The 24345-nt window shown below is 55.1% G+C and overlaps 1 protein-coding gene across 1 annotated transcript; it reads left to right on the top strand.

The window, feature by feature from the left end:
- Positions 1–1707: 1707 nt before the first annotated feature.
- TSTD1 (thiosulfate sulfurtransferase like domain containing 1) lies at positions 1708–21742 on the top strand. Its single transcript, XM_040334525.1, has 4 exons — positions 1708–1813; positions 16564–16686; positions 18054–18216; positions 21614–21742. Exons 1-4 carry the CDS (start codon positions 1741–1743, stop codon positions 21666–21668), a joined length of 414 nt encoding a protein of 137 aa, XP_040190459.1. The 5' UTR covers positions 1708–1740; the 3' UTR covers positions 21669–21742.
- Positions 21743–24345: the final 2603 nt, after the last annotated feature.

Here is a 24345-nt window from a genome sequence, read left to right as displayed (position 1 = left end):
ACAATGAGATCCCTACAACCAGATCCGTACAACCAGATCCGAACAACCAGATCCATACAACCAGATCCGTACAATGAGATCCGTACAACCAGATCCGAACAATGAGATCCGTACAACCAGATCCGTACAATGAGATCCGTACAACCAGATCCGAACAACGAGATCCGTACAACCAGATCCCTACAACCAGATCCCTACAACCAGATCCGTACAACCAGATCCCTACAACCAGATCCGTACAACCAGATCCGTACAACCAGATCCCTACAACCAGATCCGTACAATGAGATCCGTACAACCAGATCCCTACAACTCTCCGACCAGTCCCGTCATAGTGATCCCTCTCCGACCAGTCCCGTCATAATGATCCCTCTCTGACCAGTCCCGTCATAGTGATCCCCCTCCGACCAGTCCCGTCATAGTGATCCCTCTCTGACCAGTCCCGTCATAGTGATCCCTCTCCGACCAGTCCCGTCATAATGATCCCTCTCTGACCAGTCCCGTCATAGTGATCCCCCTCCGACCAGTCCCGTCATAGTGATCCCTCTCTGACCAGTCCCGTCATAATGATCCCTCTCTGACCAGTCCCGTCATAGTGATCCCCCTCCGACCAGTCCCGTCATAGTGATCCCTCTCCGACCAGTCCCGTCATAGTGATCCCTCTCCGACCAGTCCCGTCATAGTGATCCCTCTCCGACCAGTCCCGTCATAATGATCCCTCTCTGACCAGTCCCGTCATAATGATCCCCCTCCGACCAGTCCCGTCATAGTGATCCCTCTCCGACCAGTCCCGTCATAGTGATCCCCCTCCGACCAGTCCCGTCATAGTGATCCCTCTCCGACCAGTCCCGTCATAGTGATCCCTCTCTGACCAGTCCCGTCATAGTGATCCCTCTCCGACCAGTCCCGTCATAGTGATCCCTCTCTGACCAGTCCCGTCATAGTGATCCCTCTCTGACCAGTCCCGTCATAGTGATCCCTCTCTGACCAGTCCCGTCATAGTGATCCCTCTCTGACCAGTCCCGTCATAGTGATCCCCCTCCGACCAGTCCCGTCATAGTGATCCCTCTCCGACCAGTCCCGTCATAGTGATCCCTCTCCGACCAGTCCCGTCATAGTGATCCCTCTCCGACCAGTCCCGTCATAGTGATCCCTCTCTGACCAGTCCCGTCATAGTGATCCCCCTCCGACCAGTCCCGTCATAGTGATCCCTCTCCGACCAGTCCCGTCATAGTGATCCCTCTCCGACCAGTCCCGTCATAGTGATCCCTCTCTGACCAGTCCCGTCATAGTGATCCCTCTCTGACCAGTCCCGTCATAGTGATCCCCCTCCGACCAGTCCCGTCATAGTGATCCCTCTCCGACCAGTCCCGTCATAGTGATCCCTCTCCGACCAGTCCCGTCATAGTGATCCCTCTCCGACCAGTCCCGTCATAGTGATCCCCCTCCGACCAGTCCCGTCATAGTGATCCCTCTCCGACCAGTCCCGTCATAGTGATCCCTCTCCGACCAGTCCCGTCATAGTGATCCCTACTTATAACATATGTCCCGTCATAGTGATCCCTACTTATAACATATGTCCCTGGGGTACACAGAGCGCCCCCAATAAAGAGAACCTGTGAGAAGGAAAAGCTGAGCGTGTTTTACTGACACTCCCCTCCCCCTCCTCCCTGACACTCTGGTCACATGACCCTGGGGGAGGGGCTGAAGTATAAAGGAGGGGAGAGCTGACACTCTACAATGATTCTAAGGAAGCTTCTGAGACGACTCCGAGTCCCTGCGAGGCCATTGGACAGCGAAACCATGAGCACCGGTGAGTGCAACATGTCAGGAGTGTGGGGGGGCCTGTGACTGTGGGGGGTCATTAATGAGGACAGGTGTACACTGCACCCCTCTTTCTCTATAGAAGTGACTGTGGGGGGGTCATTAATGGGGACAGGTGTACACTGCACCCCTCTTTCTCTATATAAGTGACTGTGGGGGGGACATTAATGGGGACAGGTGTACACTGCACCCCTCTTTCTCTATAGAGGTGACTGTGGGGGGTCATTAATGGGGACAGGTGTACACTGTACCCCTCTTTCTCTATAGAGGTGACTGTGGGGGGTCATTAATGGGGACAGGTGTACACTGCACCCCTCTTTCTCTATAGAAGTGACTGTGGGGGGTCATTAATGGGGACAGGTGTACACTGCACCCCTCTTTCTCTATAGAGGTGACTGTGGGGGGGTCATTAATGGGGACAGGTGTACACTGCACCCCTCTTTCTCTATAGAAGTGACTGTGGGGGGGTCATTAATGGGGACAGGTGTACACTGCACCCCTCTTTCTCTATAGAGGTGACTGTGGGGGTCATTAATGGGGACAGGTGTACACTGCACCCCTCTTTCTCTATAGAAGTGACTGTGGGGGGTCATTAATGGGGACAGGTGTACACTGCACCCCTCTTTCTCTATAGAAGTGACTGTGGGGGGTCATTAATGGGGACAGGTGTACACTGCACCCCTCTTTCTCTATAGAGGTGACTGGGGGGGGGTCATTAATGGGGACAGGTGTACACTGTACCCCTCTTTCTCTATAGAAGTGACTGTGGGGGGTCATTAATGGGGACAGGTGTACACTGCACCCCTCTTTCTCTATAGAAGTGACTGTGGGGGGTCATTAATGGGGACAGGTGTACACTGCACCCCTCTTTCTCTATAGAGGTGACTGGGGGGGGTCATTAATGGGGACAGGTGTACACTGCACCCCTCTTTCTCTATAGAAGTGACTGTGGGGGGTCATTAATGAGGACAGGTGTACACTGCACCCCTCTTTCTCTATAGAAGTGACTGTGGGGGGGGGGGGGTCATTAATGGGGACAGATGTACACTGCACCCCTCTTTCTCTATAGAGGTGACTGGGGGGGGGTCATTAATGGGGACAGGTGTACACTGCACCCCTCTTTCTCTATAGAAGTGACTGGGGGGGGGTCATTAATGAGGACAGGTGTACACTGCACCCCTCTTTCTCTATAGAAGTGACTGGGGGGGGGGTCATTAATGGGGACAGGTGTACACTGCACCCCTCTTTCTCTATAGAAGTGACTGTGGGGGTCATTAATGGGGACAGGTGTACACTGCACCCCTCTTTCTCTATAGAGGTGACTGTGGGGGGGTCATTAATGGGGACAGGTGTACACTGCACCCCTCTTTCTCTATAGAGGTGACTGTGGGGGGTCATTAATGAGGACAGGTGTACACTGCACCCCTCTTTCTCTATAGAAGTGACTGTGGGGGGGTCATTAATGAGGACAGATGTACACTGCACCCCTCTTTCTCTATAGAAGTGACTGTGGGGGGGTCATTAATGAGGACAGATGTACACTGCACCCCTCTTTCTCTATAGAAGTGACTGTGGGGGTCATTAATGGGGACAGGTGTACACTGCACCCCTCTTTCTCTATAGAGGTGACTGTGGGGGGGTCATTAATGGGGACAGGTGTACACTGCACCCCTCTTTCTCTATAGAGGTGACTGTGGGGGGTCATTAATGAGGACAGGTGTACACTGCACCCCTCTTTCTCTATAGAGGTGACTGTGGGGGGTCATTAATGAGGACAGGTGTACACTGCACCCCTCTTTCTCTATAGAGGTGACTGTGGGGGGTCATTAATGGGGACAGGTGTACACTGCACCCCTCTTTCTCTATAGAGGTGACTGTGGGGGTCATTAATGGGGACAGGTGTACACTGCACCCCTCTTTCTCTATAGAGGTGACTGTGGGGGGTCATTAATGGGGACAGGTGTACACTGCACCCCTCTTTCTCTATAGAGGTGACTGTGGGGGGTCATTAATGGGGACAGGTGTACACTGCACCCCTCTTTCTCTATAGAGGTGACTGGGGGGGGGGTCATTAATGGGGACAGGTGTACACTGCACCCCTCTTTCTCTATAGAGGTGACTGGGGGGGGGGGCATTAATGGGGACAGGTGTACACTGCACCCCTCTTTCTCTATAGAGGTGACTGGGGGGGGGGGGTCATTAATGGGGACAGGTGTACACTGCACCCCTCTTTCTCTATAGAAGTGACTGTGGGGGGGTCATTAATGGGGACAGGTGTACACTGCACCCCTCTTTCTCTATAGAGGTGACTGTGGGGGGTCATTAATGGGGACAGGTGTACACTGCACCCCTCTTTCTCTATAGAGGTGACTGGGGGGGGGGTCATTAATGGGGACAGGTGTACACTGCACCCCTCGTTCTCTATAGAAGTGACTGTGGGGGGTCATTAATGAGGACAGATGTACACTGCACCCCTCTTTCTCTATAGAGGTGACTGTGGGGGGGTCATTAATGAGGACAGGTGTACACTGCACCCCTCTTTCTCTATAGAGGTGACTGTGGGGGGTCATTAATGAGGACAGATGTACACTGCACCCCTCTTTCTCTATAGAGGTGACTGTGGGGGTCATTAATGAGGACAGGTGTACACTGCACCCCTCTTTCTCTATAGAGGTGACTGTGGGGGGTCATTAATGGGGACAGGTGTACACTGCACCCCTCTTTCTCTATAGAGGTGACTGTGGGGGGTCATTAATGGGGACAGGTGTACACTGCACCCCTCTTTCTCTATAGAGGTGACTGTGGGGGGTCATTAATGAGGACAGGTGTACACTGCACCCCTCTTTCTCTATAGAGGTGACTGTGGGGGGGTCATTAATGAGGACAGATGTACACTGCACCCCTCTTTCTCTAAAGAGGTGACTGTGGGGGTCATTAATGGGGACAGGTGTACACTGCACCCCTCTTTCTCTATAGAAGTGACTGTGGGGGTCATTAATGGGGACAGGTGTACACTGCACCCCTCTTTCTCTATAGAGGTGACTGTGGGGGGGTCATTAATGAGGACAGGTGTACACTGCACCCCTCTTTCTCTATAGAGGTGACTGGGGGGGTCATTAATGGGGACAGGTGTACACTGCACCCCTCTTTCTCTATAGAGGTGACTGTGGGGGTCATTAATGGGGACAGGTGTACACTGCACCCCTCTTTCTCTATAGAAGTGACTGTGGGGGGGTCATTAATGAGGACAGTTGTACACTGCACCCCTCTTTCTCTATAGAGGTGACTGGGGGGGTCATTAATGGGGACAGGTGTACACTGCACCCCTCTTTCTCTATAGAGGTTACTGTGGGGGTCATTAATGGGGACAGGTGTACACTGCACCCCTCTTTCTCTATAGAAGTGACTGTGGGGGGGTCATTAATGAGGACAGATGTACACTGCACCCCTCTTTCTCTATAGAGGTGACTGTGGGGGTCATTAATGGGGACAGGTGTACACTGCACCCCTCTTTCTCTATAGAAGTGACTGTGGGGGGGGGGGGTCATTAATGGGGACAGATGTACACTGCACCCCTCTTTCTCTATAGAGGTGACTGTGGGGGTCATTAATGAGGACAGGTGTACACTGCACCCCTCTTTCTCTATAGAAGTGACTGTGGAGGGTCATTAATGGGGACAGGTGTACACTGCACCCCTCTTTCTCTATAGAAGTGACTGTGGGGGTCATTAATGGGGACAGGTGTACACTGCACCCCTCTTTCTCTATAGAGGTGACTGTGGGGGGTCATTAATGAGGACAGGTGTACACTGCACCCCTCTTTCTCTATAGAGGTGACTGGGGGGGTCATTAATGGGGACAGGTGTACATTGCACCCCTCTTTCTCTATAGAAGTGACTGTGGGGGGGTCATTAATGGGGACAGGTGTACACTGCACCCCTCTTTCTCTATAGAGGTGACTGTGGGGGTCATTAATGAGGACAGGTGTACACTGCACCCCTCTTTCTCTAAGGAAGTGACTGTGGGGGTCATTAATGGGGACAGGTGTACACTGCACCCCTCTTTCTCTAAGGAAGTGACTGTGGGGGGGTCATTAATGAGGACAGATGTACATTGCACCCCTCTTTCTCTATAGAAGTGATTGTGGGGGTCATTAATGAGGACAGGTGTACATTGCACCCCTCTTTCTCTATAGAGGTGACTGTGGGGGTCATTAATGAGGACAGGTGTACACTCCACCCCTCTTTCTCTATAGAAGTGACTGTGGGGGTCATTAATGAGGACAGGTGTACATTGCACCCCTCTTTCTCTATAGAGGTGACTGTGGGGGTCATTAATGAGGACAGGTGTACATTGCACCCCTCTTTCTCTATAGAAGTGACTGTGGGGGGTCATTAATGAGGACAGGTGTACACTGCACCCCTCTTTCTCTATAGAAGTGACTGTGGGGGTCATTAATGAGGACAGGTGTACACTGCACCCCTCTTTCTCTATAGAAGTGACTGTGGGGGTCATTAATGAGGACAGGTGTACACTGCACCCCTCTTTCTCTATAGAAGTGACTGTGGGGGTCATTAATGGGGACAGGTGTACACTGCACCCCTCTTTCTCTATAGAGGTGACTGTGGGGGTCATTAATGAGGACAGGTGTACACTGCACCCCTCTTTCTCTAAGGAAGTGACTGTGGGGGTCATTAATGGGGACAGGTGTACACTGCACCCCTCTTTCTCTATAGAAGTGACTGTGGGGGGGTCATTAATGAGGACAGGTGTACATTGCACCCCTCTTTCTCTATAGAGGTGACTGTGGGGGGTCATTAATGGGGACAGGTGTACACTGCACCCCTCTTTCTCTAAGGAAGTGACTGTGGGGGTCATTAATGGGGACAGGTGTATACTGCACCCCTCTTTCTCTATAGAGGTGACTGTGGGGGGTCATTAATGAGGACAGGTGTACACTGCACCCCTCTTTCTCTATAGAAGTGATTTGGGGGGCCTCTGAAGTGGGGTGCTGTATCTGTACCCCAGGTGAGGTGCAGTCAATGTTTGGCGTCCGATCGCTCCATTCATTGTACAATCTCTTGGTCAGTCACTCTCGGTTGTACGATAATTCCCCATAGAGGGTTTGTACAGAGACAATCTCATCCTTCATCTGCCCCCCCCCTCCCCTCCCCCCATGGAAGATCAGATCCCCCTCCCCCCATGGAAGATCAGATGATTCTCGTAGGATTGTTTTGTCTCCTGGAGGCTCATCAGTGCCGGTCATCGTGATTCAGCACATTCCTGAGTCCCCTATAGACTTCTATAGACCAGGAAGCCGATCGTTGTGTGTACATCAGTCACAGGGCGTGTCACGGGGCGTGTCCAACCATAGAACCCGATCTAATGGCCCCATACACACCGCAACCTGCCATCGGGATCGTCTTTGGAAGATCCGGACAATCGTTTATATCGATCAGCTCTTTACCACAACAAGCGGTACAGGCGCGCCGATCGCCATGCATTGCGAAACTCCTCCACAACGCACATGTGCTGAAATGAACAGCGTCCCGAGCGTCTCACTGCGACATTTTACACGCTGAGATACGATGAAGGAAATACATTTTCATTGGTCTGTCCAACACACAAAGCGCAAAACGCGTGCGCTGCATTGTGGTGTGGGTGGACGGCAAAGCGATCAAACAGCCCGCGCCATTCCCCCGAGGAGCACGCCCCCTTCACCCCCCCCCCCCCGAGGAGCACGCTCCCTTTACCCCCCCCCCCCCCGAGGGGCTCGCCCCCTTCAACCCCCCACCCCGAGGGACGGGCTCCCTTCAACCCCCCCCCCCCGAGGAGCACGCTCCCTTCACCCCCCCCCCCCGAGGGGCACGCTCCCTTCACCCCCCCCCCCGAGGGGCTCGCCCCCTTCAACCCCCCACCCCGAGGGACGGGCTCCCTTCACCCCCCCCCCGAGGGGCTCGCCCCCTTCAACCCCCCACCCCGAGGGACGGGCTCCCTTCACCCCCCCCCGAGGAGCACGCTCCCTTCACCCCCCCCCCCCGAGGGGCTCGCCCCCTTCAACCCCCCACCCCGAGGGACGGGCTCCCTTTAACCCCCCCCCCCCCCGAGGGGCTCGCCCCCTTCAACCCCCCACCCCCGAGGGGCGGGCTCCCTTCATTTATTTCTCTTACCAGTCCTATTTATATTTGGAGAGGAGAGGGTTGGGTCCAGGACATCCTTGGAGAGTTGCAATTGGCCGACTCGGAGACTTCAATAGGAGGACAGCCGTACCGGGAAAGGCCTCCAGCAAGGCGCCACATCTGTATGTGTAGGGATGCCGTCTCCTATGGCAACCGTCTATAACACAAATCATTACCGTCCTCCTTTACTTCACTACAATCCCTTGGTCTCTTCCTCAGGGGCGTCACCCCCCCGCCGCTCTGCTGGGTCCCTGGCTTGGCACACAAGGGTGCTCTGCAAGTGTCTCCTGCGCTGGTCGGGTCCCTGACTTGATCATCGCCTGAAGTTTCCCGATTCTCCGCCGTCCCCGTCTGGTGAGAATTCTGTTCCGGTAATTTCTTCAGTTACTCCCTGTGGTCCCCGGTAATGAGGTGAATGTTCCCTCCGACCGCGATGGCTTCGCCCTCCTCCTACCTCCGACCACGACAGCTTCGCCCTCCTCCAACCACGACGGCTTCACCCTCCTCTACCCCCTGACCACGACGGCTTCGCCCTCCTCCTACCTCCGACCACGACGGCTTCGCCCTCCTCCTACCCCCGACGGCTTCGCCCTCCTCTACCTCCGACGGCTTCGCCCTCCTCCTACCCCCGACCACGACGGCTTCGCCCTCCTCCTACCTCCGACCACGACGGCTTCGCCCTCCTCCTACCTCCGACGGCTTTGCCCTCCTCCTACCTCCGACGGCTTCGCCCTCCTCCTACCTCGGACCACGACGGCTTCGCCCCCCTTGGACCACGACGGCTTCCCCCTTCTCCTACCTCGGACCACGACGGCTTTGCCCTCCTCCTACCTCGGACCACGACGGCTTTGCCCTCCTCCTACCTCGGACCACGACGGCTTTGCCCTCCTCCTACCTCGGACCACGACGGCTTCTTCAGCCGGCAGAACCGTCACTTTTTGTTGGACTGCAATCCTAACCCCGCGCTGCTCTCTTACTTCTAGATAGGGCCTCTCCCGGGGGCATCTGGTTGTCTGAGGGCCTATCTCCAACCTGGTAGCCCGGGGAGCACAACACACGTCCTCCCAGACAGCCGTCCAGGTGGGACAGAATCCAGATTATCTGACCTCGCCCGAATATATAGGATCTCCCAGCAGGCCAAGGGACCCAAGAAATCCCCTCCCCATTGGCTGAGATGTGGGCGTGGCTCTAACCCATGGCCAATCAACCCGGGGGGGGGGGGGGGATAGTTCCCCTCCTTAGCTCTCAGGATGGTTTTGCCTCTGGAAGTGGCCAGGGGTTATATAGACCCCCTCCCCCCCATCTTTATTGTTATAATGTATAATAAGATCCCTGCCTCCCCCCATCCCTGTCTGCTCTGTATTTCCCTGTAATGGTGTTTATAGAAAACATAAATATACATTCTTAGGAAAAGAAGCGAGTTGTCAGCTGGAGAGAGAACCATAATCTGGTAAACAGGAAGTGCAAAGGCGTGGACTAAATGGGGAAGTTCATGGGAGGAGCAAGGAGTTCAAGGTTCACCAGAAACCAGATACAGGGCAAAATGATCCCCAGAATCAAAGCCGGAGCTGTGCAGCGACTCAGGTGGCTCAGCAGAGGGCGCTGGTTCAGATCCTGATCCTGACAACCTAACTATCCTTAAAACTGCCCCCCTCCCCCCCACCTATGCTGACTCTCATGTGTAATAACATAGAATATACTTGCCTATTCTCAGCCCACTCCAGTCACATGATGTCAGTCAGTGGGGGCTGCAGGGGAGAGGAGAGAGCGATGATAACAGCAGTGATGTCACCCATAGACTTCTATGGCCCATCCGTTCTCTGCTCTCCCTCTTCTCCCCTGCAGATGTGGCTGACTGACACACGGGATCATGTGACCAGAGCTGGCTGAGAATAGAGAAGTATATACATCTTTATTACACAGGTGTTGGGAGGGGGGAGGGGACAGGTGTTGGGTGGGGGGGAGGGGACAGGTGTTGGGAGGGGGGGGGGGGGACAGGTGTTGGGTGGTGCTGGGAATTCTCTTTTAATCTCGGTGCACTTTGTTGGGTGTTTCCAGCCCCTCCTCCGATGTGACTCTCCCGGATTTATGTGTCACAAGAGTCTCTTCCTCTCCTTTTATAATCCAGACCTCCAATACCTGTCTCCTATCCCACTTCACCGCTTCCTACCGCCATTCTCCATGTTCTACCGACCCCTACGGCCATTCTCCATGTTCTACCGACCCCTACCGCCATTCTCCATGTTCTACCGACCCCTACCGCCATTCTCCATGTTCTACCGACCCCTACCGCCATTCTCCATGTTCTACCGACCCCTACCGCCATTCTCCATGTTCTACCGATCCCTACGGCCATTCTCCATGTTCTACCACCCCCCCCCACCCACCGCCATTCTCCATGTTCTACCGACCCCCTACCGCCATTCTCCATGTTCTACCGACCCCTACGGCCATTCTCCATGTTCTACCACCCCCCCCCCCCACCGCCATTCTCCATGTTCTACCGACCCCTACCGCCATTCTCCATGTTCTACCGACCCCTACCGCCATTCTCCGTGTTCTACCGCCATTCTCCGTGTTCTACCACCATTCTCCATGTTCTACCGACCCCTACGGCCATTCTCCATGTTCTACCACCCCCCCCACCCACCGCCATTCTCCATGTTCTACCGACCCCTACCGCCATTCTCCATGTTCTACCGACCCCCTACCGCCATTCTCCATGTTCTACCGACCCCTACCGCCATTCTCCATGTTCTACCACCCCCCCCCCCCCACCGCCATTCTCCATGTTCTACCACCCCTACCGCCATTCTCCATGTTCTACCGACCCCCTACCGCCATTCTCCATGTTCTACCGACCCCTACGGCCATTCTCCATGTTCTACCACCCCCCCCCCCACCGCCATTCTCCATGTTCTACCACCCCCCCCCCCTACCGCCATTCTCCATGTTCTACCACCCCCCCCCCCTACCGCCATTCTCCATGTTCTACCGACCCCTACCGCCATTCTCCGTGTTCTACCGCCATTCTCCGTGTTCTACCACCATTCTCCATGTTCTACCGACCCCTACCGCCATTCTCCATGTTCTACCACCATTCTCCATGTTCTACCGACCCCTACCGCCATTCTCCGTGTTCTACCGACCCCTACCGCCATTCTCCATGTTCTACCACCCCTACCGCCATTCTCCGTGTTCTACCGACCCCTACCGCCATTCTCCATGTTCTACCACCCCTACCGCCATTCTCCGTGTTCTACCGACCCCTACCGCCATTCTCCATGTTCTACCGCCATTCTCCATGTTCTACCGCCATTCTCCGTGTTCTACCGCCATTCTCCATGTTCTACCACCCCTACCACCATTCTCCATGTTCTACCACCCCTACCGCCATTCTCCGTGTTCTACCACCATTCTCCATGTTCTACCACCCCTACCACCATTCTCCATGTTCTACCGCCATTCTCCATGTTCTACCGACCCCTACCGCTATTCTCCATGTTCTACCGCCATTCTCCATGTTCTACCGACCCCTACCGCCATTCTCCATGTTCTACCACCATTCTCCATGTTCTACCGACCCCTACCGCCATTCTCCGTGTTCTACCGACCCCTACCGCCATTCTCCATGTTCTACCGCCATTCTCCATGTTCTACCGACCCCTACCGCCATTCTCCATGTTCTACCACCATTCTCCGTGTTCTACCGACCCCTACCGCCATTCTCCGTGTTCTACCGACCCCTACCGCCATTCTCCGTGTTCTACCGACCCCTACCGCCATTCTCCATGTTCTACCGCCATTCTCCATGTTCTACCACCCCTACCACCATTCTCCATGTTCTACCACCCCTACCGCCATTCTCCGTGTTCTACCACCATTCTCCATGTTCTACCACCCCTACCACCATTCTCCATGTTCTACCGCCCCCTACCGCCATTCTCCATGTTCTACCACCCCCCCCCCCCCACCGCCATTCTCCATGTTCTACCACCCCTACCGCCATTCTCCATGTTCTACCGACCCCCTACCGCCATTCTCCATGTTCTACCGACCCCTACGGCCATTCTCCATGTTCTACCACCCCCCCCCCACCCACCGCCATTCTCCATGTTCTACCGACCCCCTACCGCCATTCTCCATGTTCTACCGACCCCTACGGCCATTCTCCATGTTCTACCACCCCCCCCACCCACCGCCATTCTCCATGTTCTACCACCCCTACCGCCATTCTCCATGTTCTACCGCCATTCTCCATGTTCTACCGACCCCTACCGCCATTCTCCATGTTCTACCACCCCCCCCCACCCACCGCCATTCTCCATGTTCTACCACCCCTACCGCCATTCTCCATGTTCTACCGACCCCCTACCGCCATTCTCCATGTTCTACCGACCCCTACGGCCATTCTCCATGTTCTACCACCCCCCCCCCCACCGCCATTCTCCATGTTCTACCACCCCCCCCCTACCGCCATTCTCCATGTTCTACCACCCCCCCCCCCTACCGCCATTCTCCATGTTCTACCGACCCCTACCGCCATTCTCCGTGTTCTACCGCCATTCTCCGTGTTCTACCACCATTCTCCATGTTCTACCGACCCCTACCGCCATTCTCCATGTTCTACCACCATTCTCCATGTTCTACCGACCCCTACCGCCATTCTCCGTGTTCTACCGACCCCTACCGCCATTCTCCGTGTTCTACCGACCCCTACCGCCATTCTCCGTGTTCTACCGACCCCTACCGCCATTCTCCGTGTTCTACCGACCCCTACCGCCATTCTCCATGTTCTACCACCCCTACCGCCATTCTCCGTGTTCTACCGACCCCTACCGCCATTCTCCATGTTCTACCACCCCTACCGCCATTCTCCGTGTTCTACCGACCCCTACCGCCATTCTCCATGTTCTACCGCCATTCTCCATGTTCTACCGCCATTCTCCGTGTTCTACCGCCATTCTCCATGTTCTACCACCCCTACCACCATTCTCCATGTTCTACCACCCCTACCGCCATTCTCCGTGTTCTACCACCATTCTCCATGTTCTACCACCCCTACCACCATTCTCCATGTTCTACCGCCATTCTCCATGTTCTACCGACCCCTACCGCCATTCTCCATGTTCTACCACCATTCTCCATGTTCTACCGACCCCTACCGCCATTCTCCGTGTTCTACCGACCCCTACCGCCATTCTCCGTGTTCTACCGACCCCTACCGCCATTCTCCATGTTCTACCGCCATTCTCCATGTTCTACCGCCATTCTCCATGTTCTACCACCCCTACCACCATTCTCCATGTTCTACCACCCCTACCGCCATTCTCCATGTTCTACCACCCCTACCACCATTCTCCATGTTCTACCGCCATTCTCCATGTTCTACCGACCCTTACCGCCATTCTCCATGTTCTACCACCATTCTCCATGTTCTACCGACCCCTACCGCCATTCTCCATGTTCTACCGCCATTCTCCGTGTTCTACCGCCATTCTCCGTGTTCTACCACCATTCTCCATGTTCTACCACCCCTACCACCATTCTCCATGTTCTACCACCCCCCACCCACCGCCATTCTCCGTGTTCTACCGACCCCTACCACCATTCTCCGTGTTCTACCGACCCCTACCGCCATTCTCCATGTTCTACCGACCCCTACCGCCATTCTCCATGTTCTACCACCCCTACCGCCATTCTCCGTGTTCTACCACCATTCTCCATGTTCTACCACCCCTACCACCATTCTCCATGTTCTACCGCCATTCTCCATGTTCTACCGACCCCTACCGCCATTCTCCATGTTCTACCACCATTCTCCATGTTCTACCGACCCCTACCGCCATTCTCCGTGTTCTACCACCATTCTCCATGTTCTACCACCCCTACCACCATTCTCCATGTTCTACCGCCATTCTCCATGTTCTACCGACCCTTACCGCCATTCTCCATGTTCTACCACCATTCTCCATGTTCTACCGACCCCTACCGCCATTCTCCATGTTCTACCGCCATTCTCCGTGTTCTACCGCCATTCTCCGTGTTCTACCACCATTCTCCATGTTCTACCACCCCTACCACCATTCTCCATGTTCTACCACCCCCCACCCACCGCCATTCTCCGTGTTCTACCGACCCCTACCACCATTCTCCGTGTTCTACCGACCCCTACCGCCATTCTCCATGTTCTACCGACCCCTACCGCCATTCTCCATGTTCTACCACCCCTACCGCCATTCTCCGTGTTCTACCACCATTCTCCATGTTCTACCACCCCTACCACCATTCTCCATGTTCTACCGCCATTCTCCATGTTCTACCGACCCCTACCGCCATTCTCCATGTTCTACCACCATTCTCCATGTTCTACCGACCCCTACCGCCATTCTCCGTGTTCTACCGACCCCTACCGCCATTCTCCGTGTTCTACCGACCCCTACCGCCATTCTCCATGTTCTACCGCCATTCTCCATGTTCTACCGACCCCTACCGCCATTCTCCATGTTCTACCGACCCCTACCACCATTCTCCATGTTCTACCGACCCCTACCGCCATTCTCCATGTTCTACCGACCCCTACCGCCATTCTCCATGTTCTACCACCCCTACCACCATTCTCCATGTTCTACCACCATTCTCCATGTTCTACCGACCCCTACCGCCATTCTCCGTGTTCTACCGACCCCTACCGCCATTCTCCGTGTTCTACCGACCCCTACCGCCATTCTCCGTGTTCTACCGCCATTCTCCGTGTTCTACCACCATTCTCCATGTTCTACCACCCCTACCACCATTCTCCATGTTCTACCACCATTCTCCATGTTCTACCGACCCCTACCGCCATTCTCCGTGTTCTACCGACCCCTACCGCCATTCTCCGTGTTCTACCGACCCCTACCGCCATTCTCCGTGTTCTACCGACCCCTACCGCCATTCTCCATGTTCTACCGACCCCCTACCGCCATTCTCCATGTTCTACCGACCCCCTACCGCCATTCTCCATGTTCTACCGCCCCCTACCGCCATTCTCCATGTTCTACCACCCCCCCTACCGCCATTCTCCATGTTCTACCACCCCCCCTACCGCCATTCTCCATGTTCTACCACCCCTACCGCCATTCTCCGTGTTCTACCGCCATTCTCCGTGTTCTACCGACCCCTACCGCCATTCTCCGTGTTCTACCGACCCCTACCGCCATTCTCCATGTTCTACCGACCCCTACCGCCATTCTCCATGTTCTACCGACCCCTACCGCCATTCTCCGTGTTCTACCACCATTCTTCGTGTTCTACCGCCATTCTCCATGTTCTACCAACCCCTACCGCCATTCTCTATGTTCTACCGCCATTCTTCGTGTTCTACCGACCCCTACCGCCATTCTCCATGTTCTACCGACCCCTACCGCCATTCTCCATGGTCTACCGACCCCTACCGCCATTCTCCATGGTCTACCACCCCCTACTGCCATTCTCCATGTTCTACCGCCATTCTCCATGTTCTACTGACCCCTACCGCCATTCTCCATGTTCTACCGACCCCTACCGCCACTCTCCATGTTCTACCACCCCCCCACCGCCATTCTCCATGTTCTACCATCCCCCCCCCTACCGCCATTCTCCATGTTCTACCACCCCCTACCGCCATTCTCCATGTTCTACCACCCCCCCCCCTACTGCCATTCTCCATGTTCTACCACCCCCTCCCCTACTGCCATTCTCCATGTTCTACCACCCCCCTACCGCCATTCTCCATGTTCTACCACCCCTACTGCCATATCCCTATTAAACTCCTCCTATTACCTCCTAATGCCATTCACTGCCTCCTTCCACAACCATTCTCCACCTCCTATCACCATTTACTACCTCATAATGCCATTTTCCACTTTCTACTACCCCCTACTGCCATTTACCACCATTCCCCACCTTGCCCCACCATTGTCCACCTCCAACTACCCCCTAATGCCATTCATTGCCTTCTACCACCATTCACCACCTTCCACAACTATTTACCACATTCACTGCCCCCTATCGCCATTAAACTCCTCCTATCACCTCCCACCACCATTTAGGGTCTTCAACCACTCACTGCCTCCCATAATCCTCTGTGTGGGTGGAGTCTGATTCTTTCAGTTTTCATCCTGAGGCTGATGGCTGTCCCCTCCCCCACACGACTCTTCTCTCTGCGGCCGCTCTCTCATCCATGACCTGTGCGGAGATACCACCACTTGTCAGATTATAAAGTTCCAATAAGTCAACCTGCTGCCCCCCCCCTCTCATCCCTTCTGGGGCTCTCCCCTCTGTTCTGAGACCCCCCCATATCATTCGGGGCTTCACCTTCTCTTCTGGGGCTCCCCCTGCCATTGCCTTCTCATGTATATAGACGGATGCCCCCCACCACCAGCCAGGCTACATGCTTGGATAAGGGTCCGGTATGAAACTTGGGGGGGCCCTCACACTGAATTTCTTCAGACGTTGGTATCGGGAATTGCCTCACTTGTGGTGTTTCTGTAGTGAATTTACCCCCCGGATAATGATCCCCATTTCTCTCTCTTCATAGGTGGTGTGATCACATACGACGATCTGAAGAAGCTGATCAACTCCGGATCCGTCCAATTATTCGATGTCCGCAATCCAGAGGAGTTGCAGAATGGGATAATTCCGAATTCAGTCAATATACCAGGTGAGGTCACGTCCTCCACGTTGTCTGTGAGATGGGCGGTCAGGTGATGTCACGTCCTCCACGTTGTCTGTGGGATGGGCGGTCAGGTGACGTCACGTCCTCCACGTTGTCTGTGGGATGGGCGGTCAGGTGACGTCACGTCCTCCACGTTGTCTGTGAGATGGGCGGTCAGGTGACGTCACGTCCTTGACGATGTCTGTGAGATGGGCGGTCAGGTGATGTCACGTCCTCCACGTTGTCTGTGGGATGGGCGGTCAGGTGATGTCACGTCCTCCACGTTGTCTGTGGGATGGGCGGTCAGGTGACGTCACGTCCTCCACGTTGTCTGTGGGATGGGCGGTCAGGTGACGTCACGTCCTCCACGTTGTCTGTGGGATGGGCGGTCAGGTGACGTCACGTCCTCCACGTTGTCTGTGGGATGGGCGGTCAGGTGACGTCACGTCCTCCACGTTGTCTGTGAGATGGGCGGTCAGGTGACGTCACGTCCTTGACGATGTCTGTGAGATGGGCGGTCAGGTGATGTCACGTCCTCCACGTTGTCTGTGGGATGGGCGGTCAGGTGATGTCACGTCCTCCACGTTGTCTGTGGGATGGGCGGTCAGGTGACGTCACGTCCTCCACGTTGTCTGTGGGATGGGCGGTCAGGTGACGTCACGTCCTCCACGTTGTCTGTGAGATGGGCGGTCAGGTGACGTCACGTCCTTGACGATGTCTGTGAGATGGGCGGTCAGGTGATGTCACGTCCTCCACATTGTGGGATGGGCGGTCAGGTGACGTCACGTCCTCCATGTTGTCTGTGGGATGGGCGGTCAGGTGATGTCACGTCCTCCACATTGTGGGATGGGCGGTCAGGTGACGTCACGTCCTCCATGTTGTCTGTGGGATGGGCGGTCAGGTGGCGTCACATTATCTGTGAGATGGGCGGTCAGGTGACGTCACGTCCTCCATGTTGTCTGTGGGATGGGCGGTCAGGTGGCGTCACATTATCTGTGGGATGGGCGGTCAGGTGACGTCACGTCCACCACGTTGTCTGTGGGATGGGCGGTCAGGTGACGTCACGTCCTTGACGATGTCTGTGAGATAGGCGGTCAGGTGACATCACGTCCTCCACCTTGTCTGTGGGATGGGTGGTCAGGTGACGTCACGTCCTCCACGTTGTCTGTGGGATGGGCGGTCAGGTGACGTCACGTCCTCCACGTTGTCTGTGAGATGGGCGGTCAGGTGACGTCACATCCTCCATGTTGTCTGTGAGATGGGCGGTCAGGTGACGTCACGTTGTCTGTGAGATGGGCGGTCAGGTGACATCATGTTGTCCGGCTCCTATGAACATCCTCCATCATACATGTTGCGGTTTTGGTGTCTTTCAGTTTCGGAAGTCGAAGCGGCTCTTCAGATGGACGCAGCGGCATTTAAACAGAAATATAAAGCAGAGAAACCAAAACTGGAAGATGACAACCTGATATTCCACTGCCAGCTGGGCAGGAGAGGACAGCGGGCCGCCGACATTGCTGCCAGCCAGGGATTCACAAAGTACGTATCTGATACCGATTGTCCACGTTGTCTTCATAAATCGGATATACAATATCCGACCAGAACCATTTATAATAGCCCTGCCCCCATCCCAACCTGACCCAAACCACCCTAGCCCCCCCCCCCCCCATCCCAATGTATCCAAACCATCCTGGGCTCCTCCCATCCCAACCTGACCCCCCCCCCATCCCAATGTATCCAAACTATCCTGGGCTCCTCCCATCCCAACCTGACCCAAACCACCCTAGCCCCCCCCCATCCCAATGTATCCAAACCATCCTGGGCTCCTCCTATCCCAACCTGACCCCCCCCCCCCATCCCAATGTATCCAAACCATCCTGGGCTCCTCCCATCCCAACCTGACCCAAACCACCCTAGCCCCCCCCATCCCATTGTATCCAAACCATCCTGGGCTCCTCCCATCCCAACCTGACCCAAACCACCCTAGTCCCCCCCCCATCCCAATGTATCCAAACCATCCTGGGCTCCTCCCATCCCAACCTGACCCAAACCACCCTAGCTCCCCCCCCCCCATCCCATTGTATCCAAACCATCCTGGGCTCCTCCCATCCCAACCTGACCCAAACCACCCTAGCTCCCCCCCCCCCCATCCCATTGTATCCAAACCATCCTGGGCTCCTCCCATCCCAACCTGACCCAAACCACCCTAGCCCCCCCCCATCCCATTGTATCCAAACCATCCTGGGGGCCCCCCATCCCAACCTGACCCAAACCACCCTAGCCCCCCCCCATCCCAATGTATCCAAACCATCCTGGGCTCCTCCTATCCCAACCTGACCCCCCCCCCATCCCAATGTATCCAAACTATCCTGGGCTCCTCCCATCCCAACCTGACCCAAACCACCCTAGCCCCCCCCATCCCATTGTATCCAAACCATCCTGGGCTCCTCCCATCCCAACCTGACCCAAACCACCCTAGTCCCCCCCCCATCCCAATGTATCCAAACCATCCTGGGCTCCTCCCATCCCAACCTGACCCAAACCACCCTAGCTCCCCCCCCCCCATCCCATTGTATCCAAACCATCCTGGGCTCCTCCCATCCCAACCTGACCCAAACCACCCTAGCTCCCCCCCCCCATCCCAATGTATCCAAACCATCCTGGGCTCCTCCCATCCCAACCTGACCCAAACCACCCTAGCTCCCCCCCCCCATCCCATTGTATCCAAACCATCCTGGGCTCCTCCCATCCCAACCTGACCCAAACCACCCTAGCCCCCCCCCCCCCCATCCCATTGTATCCAAACCATCCTGGGCTCCTCCCATCCCAACCTGACCCAAACCACCCTAGCTCCCCCCCCCCCATCCCATTGTATCCAAACCATCCTGGGCTCCTCCCATCCCAACCTGACCCAAACCACCCTAGCTCCCCCCCCCCATCCCATTGTATCCAAACCATCCTGGGCTCCTCCCATCCCAACCTGACCCAAACCACCCTAGCTCCCCCCCCCCATCCCATTGTATCCAAACCATCCTGGGCTCCTCCCATCCCAACCTGACCCAAACCACCCTAGCTCCCCCCCCCCCCATCCCATTGTATCCAAACCATCCTGGGCTCCTCCCATCCCAACCTGACCCAAACCACCCTAGCCCCCCCCCCCCATCCCATTGTATCCAAACCATCCTGGGCTCCTCCTATCCCAACCTGACCCAAACCACCCTAGCTCCCCCCCCCATCCCATTGTATCCAAACCATCCTGGGCTCCTCCTATCCCAACCTGACCCAAACCACCCTAGCTCCCCCCCCCCATCCCATTGTATCCAAACCATCCTGGGCTCCTCCCATCCCAACCTGACCCAAACCACCCTAGCTCCCCCCCCATCCCATTGTATCCAAACCATCCTGGGCTCCTCCTATCCCAACCTGACCCAAACCACCCTAGCTCCCCCCCCCCCATCCCATTGTATCCAAACCATCCTGGGCTCCTCCCATCCCAACCTGACCCAAACCACCCTAGCCCCCCCCATCCCAATGTATCCAAACCATCCTGGGGGCCCCCCATGCCAACCTGACCCAAACCACCCTAGCTCCCCCCCCCCTCCCAATGTATCCAAACCATCCTGGGGGCCCCCCATGCCAACATGACCCATCCTGATAACCAAAAGCTCCGCCTCCCAGGAGCCCCTCTACATCCAGAGACATGTCACAGAAGATATTCCGAGCTTTCATTACAGATTCATATTATAAAATGACGGATAGACCCAACCTGACCCAAACCACCCTAGCTCTCCCCCCCCATCCCATTGTATCCAAACCATCCTGGGCTCCTCCCATCCCAACCTGACCCAAACCACCCTAGCCCCCCCCCCCCATCCCATTGTATCCAAACCATCCTGGGCTCCTCCCATCCCAACCTGACCCAAACCACCCTAGCTCCCCCCCCCATCCCATTGTATCCAAACCATCCTGGGCTCCTCCTATCCCAACCTGACCCAAACCACCCTAGCTCCCCCCCCCCATCCCATTGTATCCAAACCATCCTGGGCTCCTCCCATCCCAACCTGACCCAAACCACCCTAGCTCTCCCCCCCCATCCCATTGTATCCAAACCATCCTGGGCTCCTCCCATCCCAACCTGACCCAAACCACCCTAGCTCCCCCCCCCCATCCCATTGTATCCAAACCATCCTGGGCTCCTCCCATCCCAACCTGACCCAAACCACCCTAGCCCCCCCCATCCCAATGTATCCAAACCATCCTGGGGGCCCCCCATGCCAACCTGACCCAAACCACCCTAGCTCCCCCCCCCATCCCAATGTATCCAAACCATCCTGGGGGCCCCCCATGCCAACATGACCCATCCTGATAACCAAAAGCTCCGCCTCCCAGGAGCCCCTCTACATCCAGAGACATGTCACAGAAGATATTCCGAGCTTTCATTACAGATTCATATTATAAAATGACGGATAGATTTTACTTTTCAATAAAAACATATCCAGCTCATATAATACAGATATAGTGACTATGAACTGTCATGGCTACGCGTTTCGTGCACAAAGCCGCTTCCTCAGGACACACCACAGATCTTCAACATCAAAAATCACATGAACACCAATGCATTGTAACAAATGGAATGTTGGGGGTGGGGATCGGGGAATGAAATGACAAACGATTTCCCGCCTTCTCTGGTTTCTGTATTTTATCTCCTGATGTATTGGTGTAAATTCCTGACATAGATTATGAGTGCGGGGCCCCTAGGGGCCCTCTAATCCTCAGGGACCCCCGTATGCTGAAGGAGTAGAATGCGGTCACTCCTCTCCATGAATACTGAGCAGAGGAATTCTGGGAGAGGAGTGGCCCCGCTCTGCTCCTGCACTACACCGGGGTCACTGTGTGATGTCATAGAATGTCGGCTTACTGTCTGTCCTCCCCGCAGGGCCCGGAACTACCTCGGAGCGTACAAGGAATGGGCTGAGAAGGAGGGAAGATGATCCACGACACCCTCCGACAACCGATTCCCGGGATGATGAAAAAAATACTTTGTAATAAATTATACTTTACACAGCACTGTCTCTGACTCCTCCTTCCTGACCACACCCACACAGTGTGGTCTCTGACTCCTCCTTCCTGACACTGGCCACACCTACACAGATCCTCCATACACAGTGTGGTCTCTGACTCCTCCTCCCTGAAAGTCACCATACCCACACAGATCCTCCATACACACAGTGCGATCTCTGACTCCTCCTTCCTGACACTGGCCATGCCTACACAGATCCTCCATACACACAATGTGGTCTCCGACTCCTCCTCTTCCCTGAAAGTGACCACACCTACACAAATCCTTCCTACACACAGTGCGATCTGACTCCTCCTTCCTGACCACACCCACACAGTGTGGTCTCTGACTCCTCCTTCCTGACACTGGCCATGCCTACACAGATCCTCCATACACACAATGTGGTCTCTGACTCCTCCTCTTTCCTGAAAGTGACCATACCCACACAGATCCTCCATACACACAGTGCGATCTCTGACTCCTCCTTCCTGACCACACCCACACAGATCCTCCATACACACAGTGCGATCTCTGACTCCTCCTTCCTGACCACACCCACACAGATCCTTCATGCACACAGTGTGATCTTTGACTCCTCCTTCCTGAGATGGACCACACCCACACAGATCCTTCATACACACAGTGCAGTCTCTGACTCCTCCCTGACACTGACCACACCCACACAGTGCGGTCTCTGACTCTTCCTTTTTTCAGTCACTGACCACACCCACATAGATCCACCATACACACAGTGTGGTCTCTGACTCCTCCTTCCTGACAACACCCACAGATCCTTCATGCACACAGTATGATCTCTGACTCCTCCTTCCTGAGACTGACCACACCCACACAGATCCTTTATACACACAGTGCGGTCTCCTCACTGACCACACCCACACAGATGCTCCATAGACACAGTGCAGTCTCTGACTCCTCCTTCCTAACACTGGCCACACCTACACAGACCCTCCATACACATAGTGTGGTTTCTGACTCCTCCTTCCTGGCCACACCCACACGGATCCTCCATATACACGGTGCAGTCTCTGACTCCTCCTCTTCCTGAGACTGACCACACCCACACAGATGCTCCATACACACTGTGCAGTCTCTGACTCCTCTACCCTGAAAGTGACTACACCCACACAGATCCTTCATGCACACAGTGTGGTCTCTGACTCCTCCTTCCTAACACTGGCCACACCCACACAGATCCTTCATGCACACAGTGTGGTCTCTGACTCCTCCTTCCTAACACTGGCCACACCCACACAGATCCTTCATGCACACAGTGTGGTCTCTGACTCCTCCTTCCTAACACTGGCCACACCCACACAGATCCTTCATGCACACATTGTGACCACACCCACAAAGTCTATACAATTCTTATATAAGGATCAGAATGATTGACAATAAAAGCATATGATGATAATAATGAGACATAGAGCTCTGGATAGGAATGGGGCCCCAGAACACATGATTATATGCCCCATGTAACGAGGTCTCGGGCCTCCAGAGATCGCTGATGGATCCTTCTGTATGAGGCATGGGGGGGGGGGGGGCATAAAGTTATTAGAAATGTTAATTTCTCTTACCAACGTTTATGGGGGGGGGGGAGAGGGGCGGGGCCGGGACACCCTTGAGTAGTTCCAAGTTCAATTGGCCGACTCTGAGAATTGAATAGGAAGACAGCGATTGCGGGAAAGACCCCAGCAAGGCGCCACTTCTGCATGTGAAGGAACGCCGTCTCCTATGGCAACCGTCTATAACAGATCCTTCACTCCAATCTTCTTCCAAACACGGAGCCCCCCCGGATCTCACCATTCACTGACTCCCAATTCCTAATCTTAGTAACTTCCCACCAAATTGATTTGTGCCGGACCCATCCTTCTGGGGGGGGGGGGGTAACCTCTGCTGCCTGCAGAGACAGTGCCACAATGGCATTGGCAGCATGGCATGGGTGGCACTGTCTCTGCAGTACATTATGACATTGGCATGTCCCGCTGTAAAGTCGCTGGGTCAGGGGTGTGGCCAGGGGTGGGGCTGAAGGAGGAACCAGGGGTGGAGATGAAGGGGGCCCCGTCAGGTAGGCTGTACGGGGCCCCATGATTTCTATAAACGGCCTTGATTGCCTCCACTTTGCCCCCTCCGCCCCGGCACTTACCTTTCTCAGTCAGCCAGCCTCCCTCCACTGTCCCTCGGTGTCTTCTCCCGCCCTCGATGTCGCTTCAGCCAATCAGGTGACCAGTAACCAGACCCGGTGAACCTGATTGGCTGAGAGGCGTGTCAGTGTTAACCAGGGAACGCACCCCCTGTGTGTCCCCTGGTTAACCATTTGGAAGCCGATTAGAGCCCACAGGCTGTAATCGGGAAGCCTATCAGAGCCGCTGGCTAGGGTTGCCACCTTTTCATCAAGCCAAACCCCAACACTTTAGCGTTACACGGCAATTTTTTTGTAGTATAAACATACATATATTTTGTGATGAAATAAAACTTTTAAACACTATTTATTATAAAGGGGGGGGGGGGGGGGGGGGTCTATGCATGCTGCTGATATAAAGGGGGGGCCCTGGAGGAGGTCTGTGCATGCTGCTGATATAAAGGGGGGC

Source organism: Rana temporaria, assembly GCF_905171775.1.
Source record: "Rana temporaria chromosome 13 unlocalized genomic scaffold, aRanTem1.1 chr13z, whole genome shotgun sequence".
In the NCBI taxonomy this organism is placed as follows: domain Eukaryota; kingdom Metazoa; phylum Chordata; class Amphibia; order Anura; family Ranidae; genus Rana; species Rana temporaria.
The sequence above is the reverse complement of the archived record's forward strand: the minus strand, read 5'-3'. Positions and strand labels throughout refer to the sequence as shown.

Coding starts and splice junctions, on each gene's coding strand:
- TSTD1 (XM_040334525.1), top strand. CDS start 1,741: ATGATTCTAAGGAAGCTTCTGAGACGACTCCGAGTCCCTGCGAGGCCA. Junction 1,814..16,563: donor CAGCGAAACCATGAGCACCG/GTGAGTGCAACA, acceptor CTCTCTTCATAG/GTGGTGTGATCACATACGAC. Junction 16,687..18,053: donor GAATTCAGTCAATATACCAG/GTGAGGTCACGT, acceptor GGTGTCTTTCAG/TTTCGGAAGTCGAAGCGGCT.